Below are 21,456 nucleotides of genomic sequence, written 5' to 3' on the forward strand. Positions count from 1 at the left end.
AGTCAAAGAATAATCCACTATTGGAATAAGTTACCATCTAGCCTTGTAGAATTCTCCCATTCTTGTAGACAAAGGGTGGGCAACCTCCACCACGCACGCCAACTCAGTCTCTTGAACATGCGTAATCCCACTGTCTTTTTCAAAATACAGTATATATAAATTTAGAAAATACTCTGTGTATTGCTATCACAAATATCGATCCAGATATCAATTCACTAATAAAAAGAAAAGTATCAAATCTCTCATTAAATATTATAAAAATAAAATATTGCAATTTTTGTTACTGGAATTGTATTTGTATTTTGTTATTATAATTGTATTTTTGTATTTTACCTTGAATTTGTATTTTGTTTTTCTTATTAATAAAATTAATTATATGTATGTGTATGTATAAATATTACAATAAATAACATAAAACTGTTTATGACAATTTTTTCATTATACACCATTTTAACAATCCTAAAAATAACTCTAAAAACTGTGAAATGCTAAAAAAATTTGGCCCATGGGTACCTCAGATATTTTATTTGGGCCACCACTTATAAAGGTTGTCCACCCCCGTTGTAGACCATTCTGCCATTTTAATACCAACTTTTCAATAAAAGAATCAAATTAGTTAGAAAAATAACAGTTGAGTTTTAACTATCTGAGAACTTATATGAGATTTAATTAGAGTTATTACAAATAATCTGATGATATGATTTGCTGACATCTACCTGTAAATTCTTGTCAAACCATCGGTTACAACTATTCCAGATAGCTCCTCCTCCGTGAATCACTTGGTTCATTGCATGGTTAATTCTCTCTCCAGTGGTGGGAATTTCTTTGTCAAGGCACAAAACAAAGAGGGATTTATGTATTGATTCAAGGGCCTTTTTATTTCCGTCATCTACATGAAGAAGAAAATCAGTATACATGTAAGAAATTTCACTTTATTTTAAAAGTCTTTTTAAAGTCAGTAAATGCCAAAAATTTTTATATACATTGTTAACATATGATTATATGATAACAATGTATGTATATTATAATAGACAGCTATCTGTTATTATAACCTGTCCCTTTTTTAATTCTTCACTCATTCTTGAACTATAATGCATCATTTGGTTCAGATTCTAGTTACCCCACCATTATTAACTGGACACCACTCTATTGATAATTGGTCATGTCCTACCCATGCACCACATGCCAGACAACTGTAAATATGCACATAGGACTTTGAAGAGACAGTGGCACAAATGTGAATGCAAGATGCAGTGACTGACAGAGTTAACAGACTTCCAGCATGGAATGGTAATAGGGTGCCACACAAACAACCAGTCTGTACATGAAATTTCAGCAGCACTGACAACTTATAGGTTGATGATTGCAAGTGGGAGTGGGCTGGTGTTGAAACTGTCATGAAATGACCCAGTAAACCTCCAAAGCTGATGGAATGTAACAGGAGATCCCTGCAAAGAATCATCCACTTGTAATATAGGCCAACGTTGTCACAGCGCGCGCGTGCGCGCACACACACACACACACACACACAAGCAAGCATTCAGTGAGACTGTGTCATCCCAACAAAGGCAGCAAGATGATCTGGGGCTGTTTTTTGTGACTTGGCGTGAGCCCATTAGTTGTTTTGAACAAAACCATGAAGCTGAGGTCTATCTAGATGTCCTGAACAATAATGCATTACTTACATTGTGACAGCACACTTGTATTAGCAGGACAACACTCCATGCCATACTGCTTGAATTGTCACTGACTGGTTTGAGGATATGAGCATTGAAAAGTTGGATTGGTCAGCCCAGAGCCCTTAGCTCAATCCTACAGGGAACCTCTGGGATAAATTGGATCATCTGGTGCTTTGAAGGCTGAATGTTAGAAAATATCAAGGCCATAGGTTTCAGCAAAAATTATTAGTAACAGTTAAGTGCACAATTCACAATAAAATTCAAAAAGTAACAATTAATTGCAAATTTATTCAAAATCCAATTAAAACTTTTTAGTTAATTAATTCAACAAAATTGAACTTAATCCAGTGATATCAGCTTTTCAAAGTCTGATAGTCATTTAGCAAGCGTCTTAGGTACCACCTTTGGTAACTACTTCACTGTTCAATAAATTCTTAATGCAATGGATGGATTTTATGAAGTGATACCAGTTTCCCAATATCTGGTTTAAAGCCACTCGGCAGTAGTCTTAAATCACCACATTTAGTAATCTGGAGTCAATTTCTTTGCTTTAAGAGAAGTTGAATGACCAACTAAAACCAGCATAAAATATTTATATATAACTACTTACCAAACATGCACAAATTTTCACCTACAGATGTACGGCAACTAATTTTTAAGAAAATCAATAGTAGCAATAATTGGCTATCTTGTGACAACTCTGAATCATAAATACAAATAAAGTGACCAAAGAAAATAGCTCTGAAAGTGATAAGAGCAATAAAACTTTAAATACAAAGTGAGGAAGGCTTTGCCTGGTCACTCTAGGCTCTTGCCTGGTCTAGGGGGTGGCAAGGGATACCTCCTCCAGTGTTCCCCTTCCACCCCCTTGCCTCTTAGCATCCCCTAGGTAATCCCAGTGGAATTACCTAGTCTGGATATTAATGATAGGGCAATGATCATAGTATCTATTCATATATACCCTTCTTCAAATTTTTCATACACCTAAATTTTAATTAAAATTTCAGAACTAAAAGTCAGTCTAGCTTCATGATGACAGCAGAGCTGAAGTCAAAACCTTTTGGAGTTTTTGTTATTACAATAAAAGAAATTATTCTTCTAAAAATAATCAGGGAGTATGAAAATTCTTTGTCCAATAATACTATATGCATTGCCTGCTTTGTCTGTATTGAAGGTCACAAAAAGATCATTTACTTATCAGAAGTGCTATATGTTAAATAAGATACATGAATTGTTCTAAATCCATAAGTTCAACTTTAATAACATATCAATTTCTCATAAGTTGAACATATCCAACATAAGGATCTTTGCCAAATGGTTAAGGAGCATGTAGATATGCTAGCTATTTGCAACCATATTACATGGAGAAATCTGAATCTGAACACCAAGCATATATGCTCAAACCAAGCACCTTCGTGCTTAATTTAATGGGGATATGCAATATATAAAATATGCTGCACATCCTCTCACACTTTAGCATGAATGACTTTATGAAAGAATTTTTTTTAATTAAAAATTTGAAATAATATTAAAATAATGAAGGCAAATAGTCTCTATTTAAAAGTACCTTATTCTTGCTTTTTCTCAAGAACATGAATATGGATAATGGTGCAGTATATATACGCTACTCACTTGCTTGTATAAACTTTTTTTTAATCAATAAAGATGGCTATAATAGTGGATGCTTTTTTGCATTGTCAAATTAAAAAATATAATTTCTCATTAATTATATTTTCATTGTATTTTTAAAATAATGAATGGCATGGCAGAATTCATAGTTTTAAATTATTTCTAGTCTTCATTCCAAAAAAAAAAGAACTGTGTGGTGTACAAAATGCATCTACCGGCTTGTGATTTTTTTTTGGTGTGTCTGTTTGAGTATTTATCCATCATTTATATCTATAATCTTTAACTAACTTTTGTAATTCAGATCGTAATGATTAAGATTTGTTTTAATGGTGTAAGCTATCCTTACTACATGCCAGATTACATATAAAAAGAACTATGCATATCACTCTTGTGATCTGACTGTCACTGGGATATGTATAATTTAAGTATGAACATTAAATAATGATAGTGTAACCCTTCAACTTCGGAATAAACTTTTATTTATTTATTTACACTTAGGCTGCATAGAAAAATTTTCTTCTTCTTCACTTACATTATGCTAAGAACAGAACATTCTTACTCTGGGGATTTCTTTGCTTCCTTTCTCTTTATTAAAATTTTCTGCAATCATGCTGGTTTTCTAGAGAAATCCTACAGCAGAATTAATGTGAAATTTCTGTTATTTCTGCTTTCTTTAGTGTAGCCAATGGTGTGATGTCAAATTACATAATAATAACTGCTTCGATCTATCTATGACAAGTTGGAGTTCATTTACTGAATATTATTAAAACGTTACCATGAAAAGAAGTACAACATTATCATGATAAAGACTTTAAATAAAAATTTCTGTCTTATGCATCACATTTTACATCTTACTTAGCAGTTAAATAAGATTCATACCATTCTGAACGGTATAATTAACTGAATATGCAGTTAACACTATGATTTGCATTTTCTTAACCTTTATTTCCTTTAATTTCCTTATAACAAAGTTGTAAAAGAAATGCAATTATTGCAAGAATCACAAAAAACAGAAATGTTGTAACTAGTTTTCTGCTTGCACCTCACTTTGCTTTATGGAAACATTGCAGTAGATATTTTATACTTAGCATTTGCTGTAATACTTACACTATTCAATGAAATATAATTTTGTTCTCTTTTTTGAACAGATTCAAGAATTTTTTAGCTGGGTGCATTTGAGATTTTTTTCAGCTGTTCAGATAAAAATTAAAATGCATTGTAGCTAAAAAGAATTAGCTACAATATTCTCTAAATGATTATGCAGTATTTTCTGTTTTCATTTGAATACAAAATATGAGAAATTAAATTTTTGTTTGGCATTTAATAGATACAAGGTGAGCAAAGAGATCCCTCTTCCTTGTACTCAATTCCCAATCCCACATGGCATCTGTAAGATTCCAGTGGGAGCTGTTTAATCTTGTCATAGGGCTTTGGCTTTTTTTTTTTTTTTTTTTTAGGAGCATTAGCAACTAAGGCCATATTGCTCTGGGATATGTGGTAGTCATTCCCTGACCTTTCCGCATCCTCCGTATTTGGTGGTCACGGGCTCGAACCCGGGTCTAATCAAGAAGCGTGTGCTATGCACTGCTGCTCCTGCCCACCCGGCTATGGAGGCGCCAATGGCTTCATCAGCTGAATATAAACAGCTGACAGAAATAAAGATTTACATGGTGCATCTGCCAGGCACCATACAAACATCTATTTCAATTCGTGGGGTGAATTTTCTCTCATTTATTTTTGTTCAATATTTTGTATTTAAGTTTAGCATATCATAATTAAAAAACACATATTTTAAATTCAGTATAAAAAGTTAAAAATTATTTTTTTATAATTAAAACAAAAGGCATTTCGTAGATGCTGTGCAAGCATATTTGTTCCATTTGGAGCCTATGTAACACAAGGTTAATTCTTTCAGTAAACCAAGCATCATCAATTTAAAAACTTGTGCTTTGTTAGTGTTAGTAAAATAAGCAGCTTTGGGCCATTTAGAATATATATAGAGGCAACAAAAACTACAAGGCATCAGTATATTATATCATGTCCATAAATTGTATGGTATTTTTTTATGGTTAACTGTCTTGTTGACAGGATAAAAAAAATTCAAGTGTTTGAAAAACCCATGGGATCCTCACATGAGAACAAGTGAACCAATGACTTGAGCCATTTTTATAATCTGGCCACTGGACTAAGCAGAATAAGCAGCAGTGATATTGATAGTGTAATGTGACAGGAAATTTGCTTCAACCAGAGATGTCTGCTTATGTCTTTCTCACCTAAAAGCTTTAAGGATCTGACTAATTAATAACTAATAGTAATATCTGAGAACTTAATATTGGATAAAATATCCTATACAATCATATTCATGAACTAGCTAAGGAGTAAAGAATTTCTTCATCAAAATTTACACAATTATTTTCTATATTCTAAAAATGTATATATAGGGGAGTTACCTATTAAACTTGTACTTGGCTTGGAAATATTATTAGAAACATAAGTAGATCACAGGTTTGTAGAATTCTGTCAGAGAGGTCAGTTATTAACCCAAAAGCAATATTCCAAACATAAAGAGTGCTCCTGCAAAGGAGTTAGCATTAGCATTAGCATTAGTAGAGGCATTTGATGCAAGAAAGCAAGCTTATGCAGCATCAGCCAAAAAAAAAAAAGAAAAAAAAAAAAAAAAAGTAACATAAATAAATAAAAATAACCACTTCCACTTCACCCCTCTGTTCGTTCGAAATACCTGTCCAGCTGAGCCTTAAACTTATTTAGACTATCAACTTCCACGACAAGGGATGGAAGTCTGTTCCACCCACCAACCACCCGCTGGCTAAAGGCAAATTTCCGCACATCTATCCTACATCTGTCTTTCCTCAATTTGAATTTATGCCCTCTCAGGTGATTTTTCTGAGTTTACTTATGCGTGGGTAATGCACACACACATCATTTCTACTACCAAGGTAGTATGAATGCATTGTTTTAATTATATTTCATATTGTGAATACCTTCACTCACAACGTTGCCATGGTATTGCACTACGTCGATAAGTAATGCTTCACCTAAATAAAGAGTGCAGTACTTTGAGTGGACCATGGTTCAAGCTCTATGACTGCTAAATATGGTTAATGATCATATTAGCGATTTACTGTAAACTCCTCTACCCTATTTGTCTTGCCAGATTATAAATGAAAACATTAAGAATGTTTTCCTAAATTATTTACATCATTTTAAATATTTGATATGATCTCTATTCTCAATTTGATATGATTTCTAATTTACATCCATAATATTGTCACTTCATAGTCAGTTCAATTTTTTTGACAAAATAAATTAACCCATTTCATTACAGTTGTACTTGATCCAGTCTATGGATAAATGGCATCCACAATACATTGCATCACTAGATACATAGAGAATTATAGGCTGAGGGCTTTTATTTTTTCCAAATTATAGCTACAAATAAATTAAGGCTTCTTTACAAAGCAAAGGAAGTTATTGTTAAAGAAGTATTTATTTCATTTGTGATAATTTGTAACTGTATGGCAGTTACACATTATGGAATGGCAATAGAACTGGTATTGTTTTAACAAATAGCAGTTCTACTGCTATTGATTAATTCCATAATACTCAAATGGCCAACTTGTAACTCTCATGACTATGAAAATGCTTGTTGTCTCATTCAGTTAAATATTTTCATAATTAAAAATTAATTAATTTCATTCAAATTAATATCACAAACCTGATTCCTTGTCTTTTGAATAATATATGATGTCTTTTTAGATACAAAACTCAATGGTGAGATTGTGGACAAATGCAGATTCAAGAATGATTTGATAATATATAATAGATTAAAAAGCTATATTCCCCTACAGTAATCCAACACTTAGGCTTTTAAATTTCTCACCTAAACACATTAAATCATAGACTTTCTTCCATGTATCTCTGTTCATTGCTGTGAAAACACCAACTGGAGGAGTTTTACCATGTGAATGTCTGAGAACCATTTTCAGAAGTGATACTATTTGACTCTCGTTAAGTGGCTTTCCATTCTTGTCATAGACATCTACTTCAAAGAACTGAAATTAAAAGAAATATATCTTTGTGTACTCTTTATAATAATATAAAAGTAAAATAACAATATCACCAGCAGTAATTGTCCTCCATAAAATTTTTGCAGTTATAAATTTTGTTGTGAATATGGGAAAAACTGAATTATTGTGTCTATACTTCAAAAACAAGTGTAACTGCAAAAGCAGTCCATATGGTTGCCTGGGACAGTAAGTTTTTATAGGCATGGTTTCATGGACAGAAAACTTTTGTGGGTTAGCTTATTTTATGCATATGATGCAAGAAAGCAAGCTTATTCAGCATCAGCCAAAAAAAAAAAAAAAAAAACCATTTCACCCATCTATTCACTCCAAACGTTTGCCCAGTTATTCTGTGAATTTATTTAAGCTGTCAACTTCCACAATGATAGATGGAAGTTTGTTCCAGCCATCCCACTGGCTAAAGGCAAATTTCTGCACATCTATTCTACAACTGTCTTTCTTCAATTTGAATTTATACCCCCTCAGGTTAGTAATATGAGCAAGAGGAAGAATCCCATCAGCATTGAGGCTGCTCAAATCATTCAAGGCCTTATACACCTCAATCAATCTGATCACCTTGCAGGTGCCTTTTCTCCAGACACTACAATTTGCAGAACTTAAGCCTTTCTTGGTAAGAGCGCCCTTTGTTCCCCTTACCAATCTTGTTGCCCCTCTCTGTACTCATATTAGCAACTATACATCCTTCCTAAAATGAGGCCTCCAAATCTGTACACAGTACTGAAGGTGTGGCCTGACCATTGCCTTATACAAAGGGATAATCACCTCCCTATCCCTGCTAGCAAAATTCCTGTATATCATTGGCAAGATTCCATGACCTGCTCTGGCAGCCTGTCAGCAATGCTCAGAAAACTTCATATCTGACTGCACAATTATCCCCAGGTCTTTTTCATTCTCCACTACCCTGAGTGTAGTATCACCCAGTTGATACATTTCTCTGGGATTACTGCTATCCATATGCAGTACTTTACATTTGTCAATGTTAAACTTCAGTTACCACTTCTCAGCCCATCTGCCCACCTTTTCTAGATCCTGTTGCAGTAGCATACTGTCTTTACTGTCATTAACAATCCTGCCAACCTTTGTATCATTTAAACCTTTCTATCATGCAGATGATACAAAGGTTGGAAGGATTGATACTCTTTGTGAGATGAGATTTCCATGTAAAGCAGCTTCAATTTGAAATATTATATATATATATTTATTTTTGTATACACTGAGTGGCCATTTTATTAGGTACACTTACTAATGGTGAGTAGATCATCTTTAGAATTAGCATTAGTAGAGGCATATGATGCAAGAAAGCAAGCTTATACAGCATCAGCCAAAAAAAAAAAAAAAAACCCTTCCCATTTCACCCATACGTCCGCTTGAAAAATGTGTGTCTAGTTCTGCCTTGAATTTATTTAAGCTGTCAACTTCTACAATAACAGATGGAAGTGGAAGTTTGTTCCAGCAATCAACCACACACTGGCTAAAGGCAAACTTCTGCAAGTCTATTCTACAACTGTCTTTCCTCAATTTGAATTTATGTCTCCTCAGGTGATTAATCTGGGCAAGGGGCAGAATCCCATCAGCACTGAGCTTGCTCAGACCATTCAAGGCCTTATACACCTCAATCAGATCACCTAGCAGGTGCCTAGACACCAGACACTAATTTGCAAATCTCAAGCCTTTCTTCGTAAGAGCAACCTTTGTTCCATTCACTGTACTCATTCCAGCTACTCTACATCCTTCCTAAAATGAGGTCCAGACCTGTATACAGTACTCATTGTAACATTCAACGTGTGGCCTGACCATTACCGCATACAAGGGGATAATCATCCCCTTATCCCTGCTAGAAAAATTCCTGTATATCATTGACAAGACACCATGAGCTACTCTTGCAGACTGTCTGCACTGCTTAGAAAACTTCATATCTGACTGCACAATTACCCACAGGTCCTTTTCATTCTCTACCACCTTGAGTGTAGTACCACACAGTTGATATGTTACTCTGGGGTGACTGCTACCCATATGCAGTACCTTACATTTGTCAATGTTAAACATCAGTTGCCACCTCTCAGCCCATCTGCTCAACATTTCTAGATCCTCTTGCAGCAGTGTACTGTCATTAGTGTCATTAACAACCCTGCCATCCTTCATATTGTCTGCAAACTTAGACATTAAGCCTGATATACCTTCATCAATATCATTATTAAATACAGAAAACAACAATGGACCCAACATTGAATCCTGGGGGGGGGGACTCTACTAATAACATTAGTCCACGAAGAGCAGTGTCCATTGATTACTGCTCTCTGTCTTCTCCCACTCAACCATCCCTTTATCCATAGCAGCATTTTACCCTTAATGCCATACTGCTCCAATTTTTACAGTAGTCTTCCATGTGCAACAGTATCAAAAGCTTTCCTAAGATCCAAGTATATGATATCAAAATTCTTTTTTGCATCCAGTTCCTTTGTGACCACATCATAGTAATGTAAAATGTCCACATTTTTCTTATTAATTTACAGATATTTCTCATGCATTCCCCCTTTGCTGTGCCCCTTCTTGCTAAAGAGTTATTTTGGCTGTTTCAACAGAAAATATAAATACTAGTCTACCATGACTAACCGCTATCTGTTTCCTGACAAATATAGGATGGTTAAATTCGCTAGTGAGATTCTTATCCGACCCAGTTGCTTCCACAGTTACAAATTCCCCTTGCCATTATTCTTCTTAACTCAAGATAACGGTCGCTACACGCAGAAGTAAGTTCACAAGTCCAGGAAAATACGAACTTTCGCTCTCTGACAAACACTGTTCAGCTGTCCGATGTCAACCGCGTGAGTAAAGTGTCCCACCCTTGACCAAGCTCTGAGGAGGAGGAGGTGAAAGTTCACGCGATAAGGAGGATATACCCGGTGGACAAGAGAGCGAAGAGAGAGACTAGAGGGTTGTTTTGTGGTGGTTTTTGGTAGAAGCAGTCGGTTAGTTAGTCTGTATGAGAGAGAGTGAGAAAATACAGTAAGTGTTTGGAAACGGGAATTACGTTACAGAATGACTGTACAGAGAGAAGCTTGAAGAACAGCGCAAGAAGATACAGAATGAGCGAGCGAAGATAGCAGAACCCGAAGGAAGGCTGCGAAAGCACGGAATCCCCTCGCCGAGTTCCGCCCCCCGTAGAATGAGTCATCCTTACTTAGGTAAGTTATCCCACAGCTATGCATAAACCTTACTCCTCAATAATATAATTAATTATGTTAGCATTGATAAATTGTAAAATGTCCTAATACTGCTATCTTAAATAGCGCATCACTTAGATTGTCAGTTTCACAAATTAACAATAGGTAAATGATGTATCTTAAGCATGCTATCCTAAATAGTGCGGTATTTTTAGTATTGACACCCATCACGTTTGTATAACTATTATGTCACATGCCAGTCCTTGCCTGAGATGAAGTATCCACACGAAGAACACCTATGTGAAGAGCCCATTAATTTCCAAAGTATCAATAATGCTAGGAGCTTTTAAATACTTCCATAAAATCAGTTTATACTATTGTAACCAAATGATTTAGGATTTGCTTGTCATTGCCACTAGGGCAGTAGTTACTATACATGTATTGATTCTATAGTAGATTGCATTAAACTATATTTTTGTTTTAAACATATGCCTCAGGCCTATCCTCCTTTCACACGAATGAGTAAGTAGAGAATTATATATAGAAGAACTTTTTATTGCGGTGCTCAAAATTCCTGACTAAAACTGGAAAGGGTTTGAGTATTTACACAACGCCCTGGTCGAAGCTGCAGTTTCTATTCCCTTCCGTTGAATAGGATTACCGAGGGCCGAGACCATTGTCCTAATATGAAAAACCACTAGACAGTCACATGAGTATACTGGGGTTATGACAGAACAAATGATTAAGGAAGGAAAACGTCCCGCCATACAGATGTGTTGTCCAGAGAAGTCCGAACAAAAATAATAATAAGTAAGAAGTATAAAACCCCCCTGTATAACAGTAACCAATCAAATTGGTCAAACAAGACTTTCCCTTAACAAACCCATGCTGTGTCTAAACTATAACTGAAGTGTTGCTAGATGATCCTGTAGTGCTTCTTTAACCAGTGCCTTCATTAATTTCCCCAGAACAGAAGTTAATCTAACAGGCTTGTAATTACTTGTATCACCCTTTGTGAACTGGGGTCACATTTGCACATCTTCAATACATGGGTCCAAGGTAGTCCAAGAAAGCTCTCATAATTATGGCTTAGGGTTTGCTTACTTCTTTTGCCACCTCCTTTATTATAACTGGATAGATCCCATCCACCCCATGTGCCTTTTTTTATGTTTATCTTCGACAATTTCTCCTCCACTTTGCTCTCAGTTATTAAAAAATCATTTAACTCACTACCACAGTTTAATACACCTTTGGTATTCCCCTTCCTGAATAACTCCTCAAGTGTAAATGTAGATGTGAAATACTCATTCAGTTTGTTAGCTGCGTGAGCAGGATCATCAACAGTTGAACCACCGATATCAAGTGGACCAATCTGATTCATCCCCTTTCTTCTAGAGTTTACATAAGTAAAGAACTATGCTGTTTTTCTTTGCATCCTTTGCCAAAGATTTCTCACAATCTGCCTTTGCCTGCCTAACCTCCTTTGTGACTTAATTGCAGACCACCTTATCAGAGCTTATCAGAACAGTCTGGATTCATGATATGGACTCAATGAAGTATAAAAAGCAAGCTGCAAGGTTTGTTGTACATGTTGACTCAACTGGTTCCAATGGTTGATGCAAACTGAATGGTTGCAGATGTCTACTACAAAAAGTTCACTCCACAGGTTGAACTGGATTAAAATCTGGTGACTGGTAGGATTTCAAAGGATTCTCAGTACTTCCAAAGCCACTCAGTGGTTTTGGAAATACTGTGCACTAAATGCTTTGAGTGAAACCAGCTGAACATTCCTTCACGTGAAGGTTTCACATATTTCTATTACTGGAATACAAATTATGCTTTATATCTGTTAGGAACCATGTCTGCAAGGAAACTTGAAACAATCGCAGCACAAACAATTAAAATAAATTATTTTTCATAATAATTTTAAAATAAATTATTTTTGGAAATGTTCCTACTATCCCTTACTGATAAGAGAGCCTCATTGCCTCTATTTTTATTTTACATTTATTCACTCTGTAATGTATAAAATTTACTAAATCTATGAATAATGGTTTCCATAAAGCTAATTTTATATTTGTAAGTCAATTTAATCTAATAGTTACAGTTATCTGCTATTAAATTGTTTATTTTCCAGCTGACATATAAAAATCACACACTATTATTATTAGTGATTATGACCATTAAATATTTTTTATGGTGACCAGGTACTTAACAGCATAAGATGAGTGTGCTTTGCACACTCATTTTATGCTGTTAAGTGGCTGGGGAAAAAACTGAGCACTGGGGAAAAAAATTAGACGGAATTATGGAGAGGCCACTACAATGGGATGAATTCACTATCCTATTCCTGAACCAGTTTTGTACAATTTTGCCCTTGTGATATGGAATATTATTCTGCTAGGATAATGCTAGGTTCCCATCTGCAGATGGAAACACTGCAATCATGAAGGAATGAGCCTGGTTGCAAACTACCAGATACCTGTGGCATCCAAATATTTACTCTACTGATATCAAGATGCCCAATATGCACTATGAAAATACTTCTCATACCGTTATACCACCACAAGCCTGCATTATTGATACCTGAGTCCATACACTCATGCAATTTTTGGCATATTCTAGATCATTTATCAGCACATTTGCCCATACTGTATATAAGCAATTCGTGCAAGGGATCAGAAAATTACTGATTGCTCAACAAAAGCACCTGTTTGATGTCCTGTTAGTGTTATTCAACTGTGAAGAATGTCACTACCTAAGAATTTCCCCCTTCCTCATAATGTGGAAGTCTCAACATTATTCAGATTATCCAGTGATCAGCATTATTCAGATGTAGGGGTTTAATCAAAAGTTTATTCTTATCTATATCAAGATTGTTTATAAAGATATTAGAAAGAGGTGGTACTTCCCACCCTGTATATTAACCCCCTGAAACTTTTTAAATTTCTCACTAAGCAGATTAAATCATAGACTTTCTTCCCACCCACCCTAATAGAACAAATATACATCTTGCAACATTTGTGAGGCAACTTTTTGTTTTAATTATAAAAAATTAATTCTTAACATTTTTATTTTTACTGAATTGAAAATGGTGGTCTGTTAATTATGAACATTGCTAGACTCAATCACCAAATACTGAACAAAAATAAACAAGAGAAACAAATAATTTCTTAGAATTTCAACTGACTCATCCTCTGAACTGAAGCACAGACACTCATGTGCAGCTGGCAGATTCCACATAAATGTCTGTGTTTTTATTCAACTGTCTGCATTTCATTTATGTGAAGCTGGTGAAGTCAACACCCTATGGCAAGATTAGACAGCTCTCGGAGATGTCATGTGAGTATGGAGTTCAATGCAAGGAACACAGAGACACTATTCTTAGCCTAGTGTCTGTTAAATTCCAAACAAAAAATTGATTTCTCATAATTCACAGTGTCAAAATGAAAGCAGAAAATACTGTATAATCATTTAGTGTATATTTGTGAGAACATGTACATGAGATTTGATTTGATTTCCAAATTTAAAAAAAAATAAAAGATAAAAACAGAAAAATTTTAAAAAGTAGCACCTGTTAGATGCTATATAAGAATCTTGTGTGCTCCAAATATTTTGTGTATTCTCTGGCCCTCAAATTCCTCTGACATTAATCCTATGGAATGTAGCATTCTCCAGTCCAGTCCATTCCAGTTCCATTACTGAACTCCAGGATACCTGACGACAATTTCTATGGTCCCATGGAGTCAATAACATGCTTGTGGAGTTATCACAATGAAAGATCGCCCAACATGCTATTAGGTGGTCATAACGTTTTGCCTCATGAGTGTATGAATATATGGAAAAAGAAAAGAGAAAAGGACTGTGAAATATATAATGAAATTTTAACTGATTAATTTTTAAAAATTCATTATAAAAATAAGCATTCAAATAGTCTTGTAGTTCTGTATATTTTTAATGGTACCATTAACTTCATGAGACTTACATAATTGTTGTGGGCTACAATGATATGATGTGGAGGATCAGGAGTTTCCCTATAGTATACAAGGCTATCAAAGGGTTTGCCAGGGAGGCGACATGTAGAAAACATCTTGAAATACTGATTCATATCAAGGGGCTGCCCATGCATAAATTCTGGAGGAAGCTGATGTCTGTAAGTTAAATAATTTGCTACTAAGTCTCAAGAACTGTACAAAATTTGTCTTCTACTTTATGTATCTTATTTATTATTTAGATATATTTATTATATCTTTTGTGCTAAAAATTATTGTAAACTTTAATAACTTTCATATTTTCTTTTCTATTAACTTTTTTAACACCAACTTTTTTGTTACCAAAATAATGAGTTAAGTGTTAATTATAGTTTTTATAAACATTTTTAAGTGAAATTAAATAGATTTCCTTACAAATGGTTTTTGTTATACATATCATATAATTTTGTTATCATTTTACTATACCTTTTATTTTATTATATCAGAAGTCTGAACCCATTAGAAGAATGAAACAATAGACATTTAATTGATTTATTATTCAAATTGATTATGTTAACATCCATACACATGAGTTTTTGTAAAATATTTTATTGAACATTCCTTAACACTAATTTGAGAGATGCATTCTGAATATTTTCCTTTAGTGCAGCAATACTCTTTAGTTTTTGTCTATAAATCACAGACTGTAAATATTCCCATAGGGAAAGGTAAAAAGCCATATAAAAAGGCATCAGAGTATTTCAATTTGGATATATGTAAATGACATTGTAAGTGTGTTTTTTGTAAATTTTAGCAGGAAATTGCTTTATATATTTCTTATGAGTGCAGACTTTTGGTACATCTTGTATATTAAATGACATTGAATTAGACTGAAGTTTTCAGCTTGAATTATGTTAGCTGACAGAATAGTGGTTTTACTACTCATAATTTGTTTGGAAAGGTCTGGGTTTGAATTCCATGATGATTGGAGGAATTTCTAAAGGCCTCTTCAATCAAGGCTGTAGGTAGCCAATCTCAGGCAGAGGATTTTTCATCCCATACAACATACAATCAGCCTGTGAACACAAACTTTTAGAGACATAATACACAATAATGCAATATGTTTGTTTTAAATCACCAATTCACCCAAAACCTAACAATGACAGCATGAATTCAGCCTGATAAACTGAGCTTTGTGAAGACTATTAACTAGCACAGCCTTCTCTTCCTTAATGAGAAAGGAGAATTTTATAAACTGCTTAGATTCTTTCTACTCCACTCACTATTAAGTTATTACTTCATGCAGCGAGCATAAATTTATCATTAAGTTATCACTTTAAGCTGTGAAGTGATAACTTAATGATGATGATGAGCAGTTGGTGTGCATCTATTCTTGACAAAGGTAGCTGTTGTTGTTGTTGTTGTTGTTTGGTTTTTAGGAGCATTAGCAACTAAGGCCATATTGCTCTGGGATATGCAGTGGTCATTCCCTGGCCTTTCTGCATCTTCCGTATTTGGTGGTGACGGGCGACAAAGGTAGCATGTTAATGAGATCATCATTAGATTCAGGAATTATTCCCTTGGCTGTGCCAATGTCTCCCCATTCTATAAGGGAGGAGCTGAAGAAGTAATGGCTGGTTATAGGCTAGCAAACTTGACTTCTGTGGTTGGAAAGATTATGGAATCTATGGTTAGAGATGCAAACAAGGACCATCCCAATAATAATGGCATCCAAGCATGATTTCATGAAGGGCACATCTTGCCTAACAAATCTAGTTAGTTACTATAGCAATATTATAAAACAGTCGGATACAAGAAACAACTTTGACATTATATATCTGGATTTTAGTAAGGCTTTGTTGAATGTTTGATATGGTTCCTTAAAAACGTTTATTATAAATTAGAGAAGGTTGAGATAAAATGGAAGATCCATCAGTGGATTAGGGTTGATTGAAGAACAGGAATATTCCTCAGGGTGGATTGGAGAAACAAGTGGAATCTGAATACTGATACATGAGGGATCAGTGCCCTGGTCAAATTTCGCTGACTGCTTAAAAGTTGAGATAGTGGTTGACCATCAGAACCAGGCTATCCTGCGTAAGAAGAATTTAAACTGATTACTAGTATGATCTGAAAAATGGCAATTAAAGTTTAATATTACCAAATGCAAGGTATTGCACTTGGTGGACAGAAACCCAGGAGTAAGTGAGAGGTGGGGTAGAATTGAAAGGTATTCAGGAGGAGAAAACTTGGAAATTGGCAGTGGAGAGGAGACACTCTCTCTCTCTAAGGGAATGTCACTTAAGCACGTGAGGCCTGGGGGGGGACAGTAAAATGAATGAGGGAGGATTATTTTCAGTGGTGAGAAGACAAGAACCAGCCAGAGGGCACAAATATGAATGCTTAGGAGCAATAGTAGACTAAACCATATGAAGTTTACCTTCAGGCAGCATGTGGAATGTTGAAATAAATTTGGCAAAATTCAAGGAGGATTGGATATGCACTTTCTGATGGTATGATTAATATGAGAGAGTTTTTTTTGGAAGATGCAGAATAATCTGCATTCTAATCATTATATCATTTTAATACTATTGAGATGCCAAAATCCTGCATTTTTTTTCTTTCTGACTAATATAATATATATGCAACTATGCATTACTAGAACATTTTGTAATATGCATAATCAGTGATGTCCATTATACAGTGGTAGCTAACTTTATGGCCTTGACTGTCAAAAGTATAAATGGAAATTTATTTATTATTTTAATAGGCTTTTTCATATTATATGATAATCAGATTCAAGTTTCTGATGCTGAAGTATCTAATTAATGGCTGAAATGGCTAAGAACAGCTAGAATTAAATTTGGTTTTAACCTAAGTATTGAATTCTCCTTATGAATTGCAGGAGCCCTTTAGAAAGGCTAATTTTTAACTCAGGACCGTGTGTCAGATGTGGGGCTTTTTTTCTCCTGAGAGCTCTGGTTTTTTCATTATATGTGCTTACACGTTAACATAGAATACATGCAATTTGCATAGATGATATATTGATGCTGTGAAAGCTTAGCTGCTTATCTTAAACAACTCATCCAAATGAAGAGTAGGCAATAACCACAAAAATGGTTTGGCATACATAAGAAAGTAATCCAGCCATTAGACAAGCAGTCTTGATACAGAGAGTAATTTAAAATTATCTTTTAGGAACGCCCAGTCTTCAAGGTATTAGTAGTGGCAAATAATGCAAGAAAGCAAGCTTATACAGCATCAGTTAAAAAAAAAAACTAAACTAAAAAACTTCCCACATCACCTGTTCAATCCCTCTACTAACCTGTCCAGTTGTTCCTTAAATTCATTCAAACTACCCACTTCCATAACATTAGTTAGAAGTCTTTCCTAACAATCAACTGCCTGCTGCCTGAAAGCAAATTTCTATACATCTATCCTGCAACCATCCTCCCTCAATTTCAATCGATGCCCACTCATGTGTGATTAAATCCATTCAAAGCCTTAAACATCTCAACCAGATTTCCTCACAGGTGCCTAGTTTTCAGATGCTGCAGTTTGCAGAACTGGTCTTTCTTGATAAGAGTACCCTTTTCTTCTCATCACTAATCTTGTGTACCCTTCTCTGCACCTGTTCCAACAGATCCACATCCTTCATAAAATGATGCTTCCAGTCCTGTATGCAAAACTCAAGATGTGGCCTAACCACTGCCCTATAGTGTAGGTAGTGTCACACTCAGAGAAAGTGCTTATAGATCTGTAGACTTTTCACTTAATCAAATTATGTGCAGTTAGCATTCAAACAGATTACTGTAAGAAGTAAGAAAATTTTACATTTGTAAATGGTAATGTTTTGAAACTGAACAATTTGATATCATACAGGTAACGAAAGGTGCTCAGGTGGAAATTTGCTAAAGCAAAAAAAAAAAAGAAAAAAGTTTCTCTTTACACTGATGAAACTGCAAGAGGATAATATAACCAGTTTTGTGCTATTACATTATAAAGTGTGATGATTCTTTTTGGGCACAGTATATTTCTTATGGTTCCAGGTAGGCTAAAGACTGAAATATAATAATCAGAAAATTATTGCAACTCACCTATCTACCAGGGTTTTGAAGTCAATAATCCCAGACACCACAGCAGCTGCAAATCTAAATAAGTAAAACGATTTATACATTTTCTTTCTTCAAAAGAAAATTTAAAAATTTACATTTAATGCTTCTGTATGTTTATATTAACCAACTACTTTTATGAAAACACTGATAATTCATGGTCTGTTTGTTTGTTTGTTTATTTGGTTTTTAGGAGCATTGGCAACTAAGGCCATATTGCTCCAGGATATGCGGTGGTCATACCCTGACCTTTCCGCATCCTCCGTATTTGGTGGTGACGGGTTCGAACCCCGGTCTAATCAAGAAGCGTGTGCTACGCACTGCTGCTCCTTCCCACCTGGCTACGGAGGCGCCAATTCATGGTCTGAGCTGCCATGCTAGGCAGCTGCCATCCTTGCAGTTTAAATGTGAAAATATTTTTCCAAATGTTGAGCTATTTGTGGAACTGAATGCTGCACAAGCCAACTTTGGTTGATTAAGCCTGAATTAAAAAGAATTCTTATTTTTATTTTTATTTTTTTTTTAAATTAAAACTTATGTAAAGCTATAATGAAAAATAAAGGTCCTTATTTCTCCATCTTATTCATATTTCCCTGAAGTAACAGGTTATACTTTTAATAGAACAAAAATAATGCTATTTATATATATATTTGACACTTACTTAAGCTGTTCATCTTTTTTTTTAAAGTTGGGAAAAGGATATACCACTGCTGGATTGTAATATCCAATAGTTGGTTTTCTGTAGTTCAAATAATCTGTTTGCAGCCAGTCATCTGTTAACTGATGTAATGAATAATTTTATTAAGATTTCTTAAAAAGGCTCAAGAATTGAATAAATAGGAGTAATTGCTTAACTTCAAGAATTTAATTCTTAGCAAAACTCATTTAAAAATGGAAGCATATCAAAACAAATAATTAAAATAAATTTAAAAGATATACGTTGAGTTAAGTAGTTATTTATTTATTAATATCACAGGGTAATACAAAGTCTGTTTCAAAAAAAGTATCTGGACTGCTACAATAGAGATAATAAGCATGGGGTAGGTAACTTAAATCCCCCTTCAGATTAGTGTCCTTTGGGCTAAGTATGTCAAATTAGTGACACATTTAGCCCAAAAATTTTCCTACTCTTGGAAGCACCCATGGAATGCTGATTTAAAAATGGCTGAAAGCTGAGCTCTCAGATTAGGTTTGTAAGTAGTCATCAAATTTATATTCTTTTAGGATTTCTTTCAGTCTAGGAAAAGCGTCAGATTAAGACACGGGCTAACAGCGCAGCCACCTGAGGTGCCATTCTTACAAGGGGCACCAGAAGCTGATTATAGCTTGGGATCGCCGCCCTTATGCAGATTTATAGGACATTAGCATAAGCAGAGGCATACAATGCAAGAAAGCAAGCTTATGCAGCATCAGCCAAAAAAACCCCCTCCCATTTCACCCTCTCCATTCATTCCAAATGCCTGTCCAGCTCAGCCTTAAAATTTATTTAGGCTTTCAAATTCCACAACAAAAGATGGAAGTCTGTTCCACCAATCAACTACCCGCTGGCTAAAGGCAAATTTCCGCACAGCTATTCTACAACTGTTTTTCCTCAATTTGAAACTGTGCCCCCTCAGGTTCTTAATCTGAGCAAGAGGAAGAATCCCATCAGCATTCAGCTTGCTCAACCCATTCAAGGCGTTATATACCTCAAACAGATCACCTCGCAGGTGCCTACTCTCCAGGCACTGTAATTTGCAGAACTTAAGCCTTTCTCGGTAAGACCACCCCTTTGTTCCCCTCACCAATCTGTTGCCCTTATTTGTACTCATTTTAGCAACTCTACATCCTTCTTAAAATGAGGCCTCCAGACCTGTACATAGTACTCTAGGTGGGGCCTGACCATTGTCTTGTATAATGGGATTAATCACTTCCCTGTCCCTGTTAGCAAAATTCCTATATATCATTGACAAGACTCCATGACCTGCCCTGGCAGCCCATCTGCACTGCTCAGCAAACTTCATATTTGACTGCACAATTACCCCCCAGGTCTTTTTCACTTTCCACTTCCCTGAGTGTAGTACCACACAGCTGGTAAGTTACTCTGGGGTTACTGCTACCCATATGCAGTACTTTACATTTGTCAATGTTAAACTTCAGTTGCCACCTCTCAGCCCATTTGCCCAACTTATCTAGATCCAGTTGGAGTAGCATGCTGTCTTTACTGTCATTAACAACTCTGCCAACCTTTGTATCATCTGCAAACTTCAACATTAAGCCTGATATACCTTCATCAATATCATTGATAAATATACAAAACAACAATGGACCCAACACCAAACCCTGTGGAGCTCCATTAATAACATTTGTCCATGAAGAGCAGTGTCCACTGATTACCACTCTCTGTCGTCTCCCACTCAACCATCCATTTATCCATTGTAGCAACTTATCCTTAATGCCGCACCTCTCCAATTTGTACAGCCGTCTTCCATGTACAACAGTATCAAACGATTTCACGAAATCCAAGTATATAATATCAAAATTGTTTTTGGCATTCAGTTCCTTTGTGACCACATCATAGTATCCAATTTTTTTTTTTTTTTATGTAAACCCCAAACACGAGAGGTATTAGAACCTATAGTACTTAGTACCGTGCTTGGGTTGGAGGTTAAGAATTTGTTGACATTGGACTTGAACTTCCGTTGACTGTAATTTTCAGGAAATACATATGAAGGAAGGTTGTTCCAGAAAACGGCAGTTGAATGAATAAACGAGGAAGATGAAAAGTTGGTTCTGTGAGTTTCAAGTTGGACAGT

General features: G+C 35.2%; 1 protein-coding gene across 1 annotated transcript in view; it reads right to left on the reverse strand.

Annotated features, from left to right (window-relative positions):
* Positions 1 to 21,456, reverse strand: part of LOC150087736 (carnitine O-acetyltransferase-like) — an 83,667-nt gene that overhangs the window by 19,236 nt on the left and 42,975 nt on the right. Inside the window, exons 4-8 of the mRNA XM_090369188.1 lie at positions 19,323 to 19,441; positions 18,647 to 18,700; positions 14,564 to 14,729; positions 7,210 to 7,381; positions 717 to 889 (exon numbers count right to left, since the gene is read on the reverse strand). Coding sequence (XP_090225314.1) covers positions 717 to 889; positions 7,210 to 7,381; positions 14,564 to 14,729; positions 18,647 to 18,700; positions 19,323 to 19,441 — 684 coding nt within the window. The remainder of the gene's footprint in view (positions 1 to 716; positions 890 to 7,209; positions 7,382 to 14,563; positions 14,730 to 18,646; positions 18,701 to 19,322; positions 19,442 to 21,456) is intronic.

This window comes from Mastigoproctus giganteus, chromosome 3 (assembly GCF_048544385.1).
Source record: "Mastigoproctus giganteus isolate SK-2022 chromosome 3, ASM4854438v1, whole genome shotgun sequence".
Lineage (NCBI taxonomy): Eukaryota > Metazoa > Arthropoda > Arachnida > Uropygi > Thelyphonidae > Mastigoproctus > Mastigoproctus giganteus.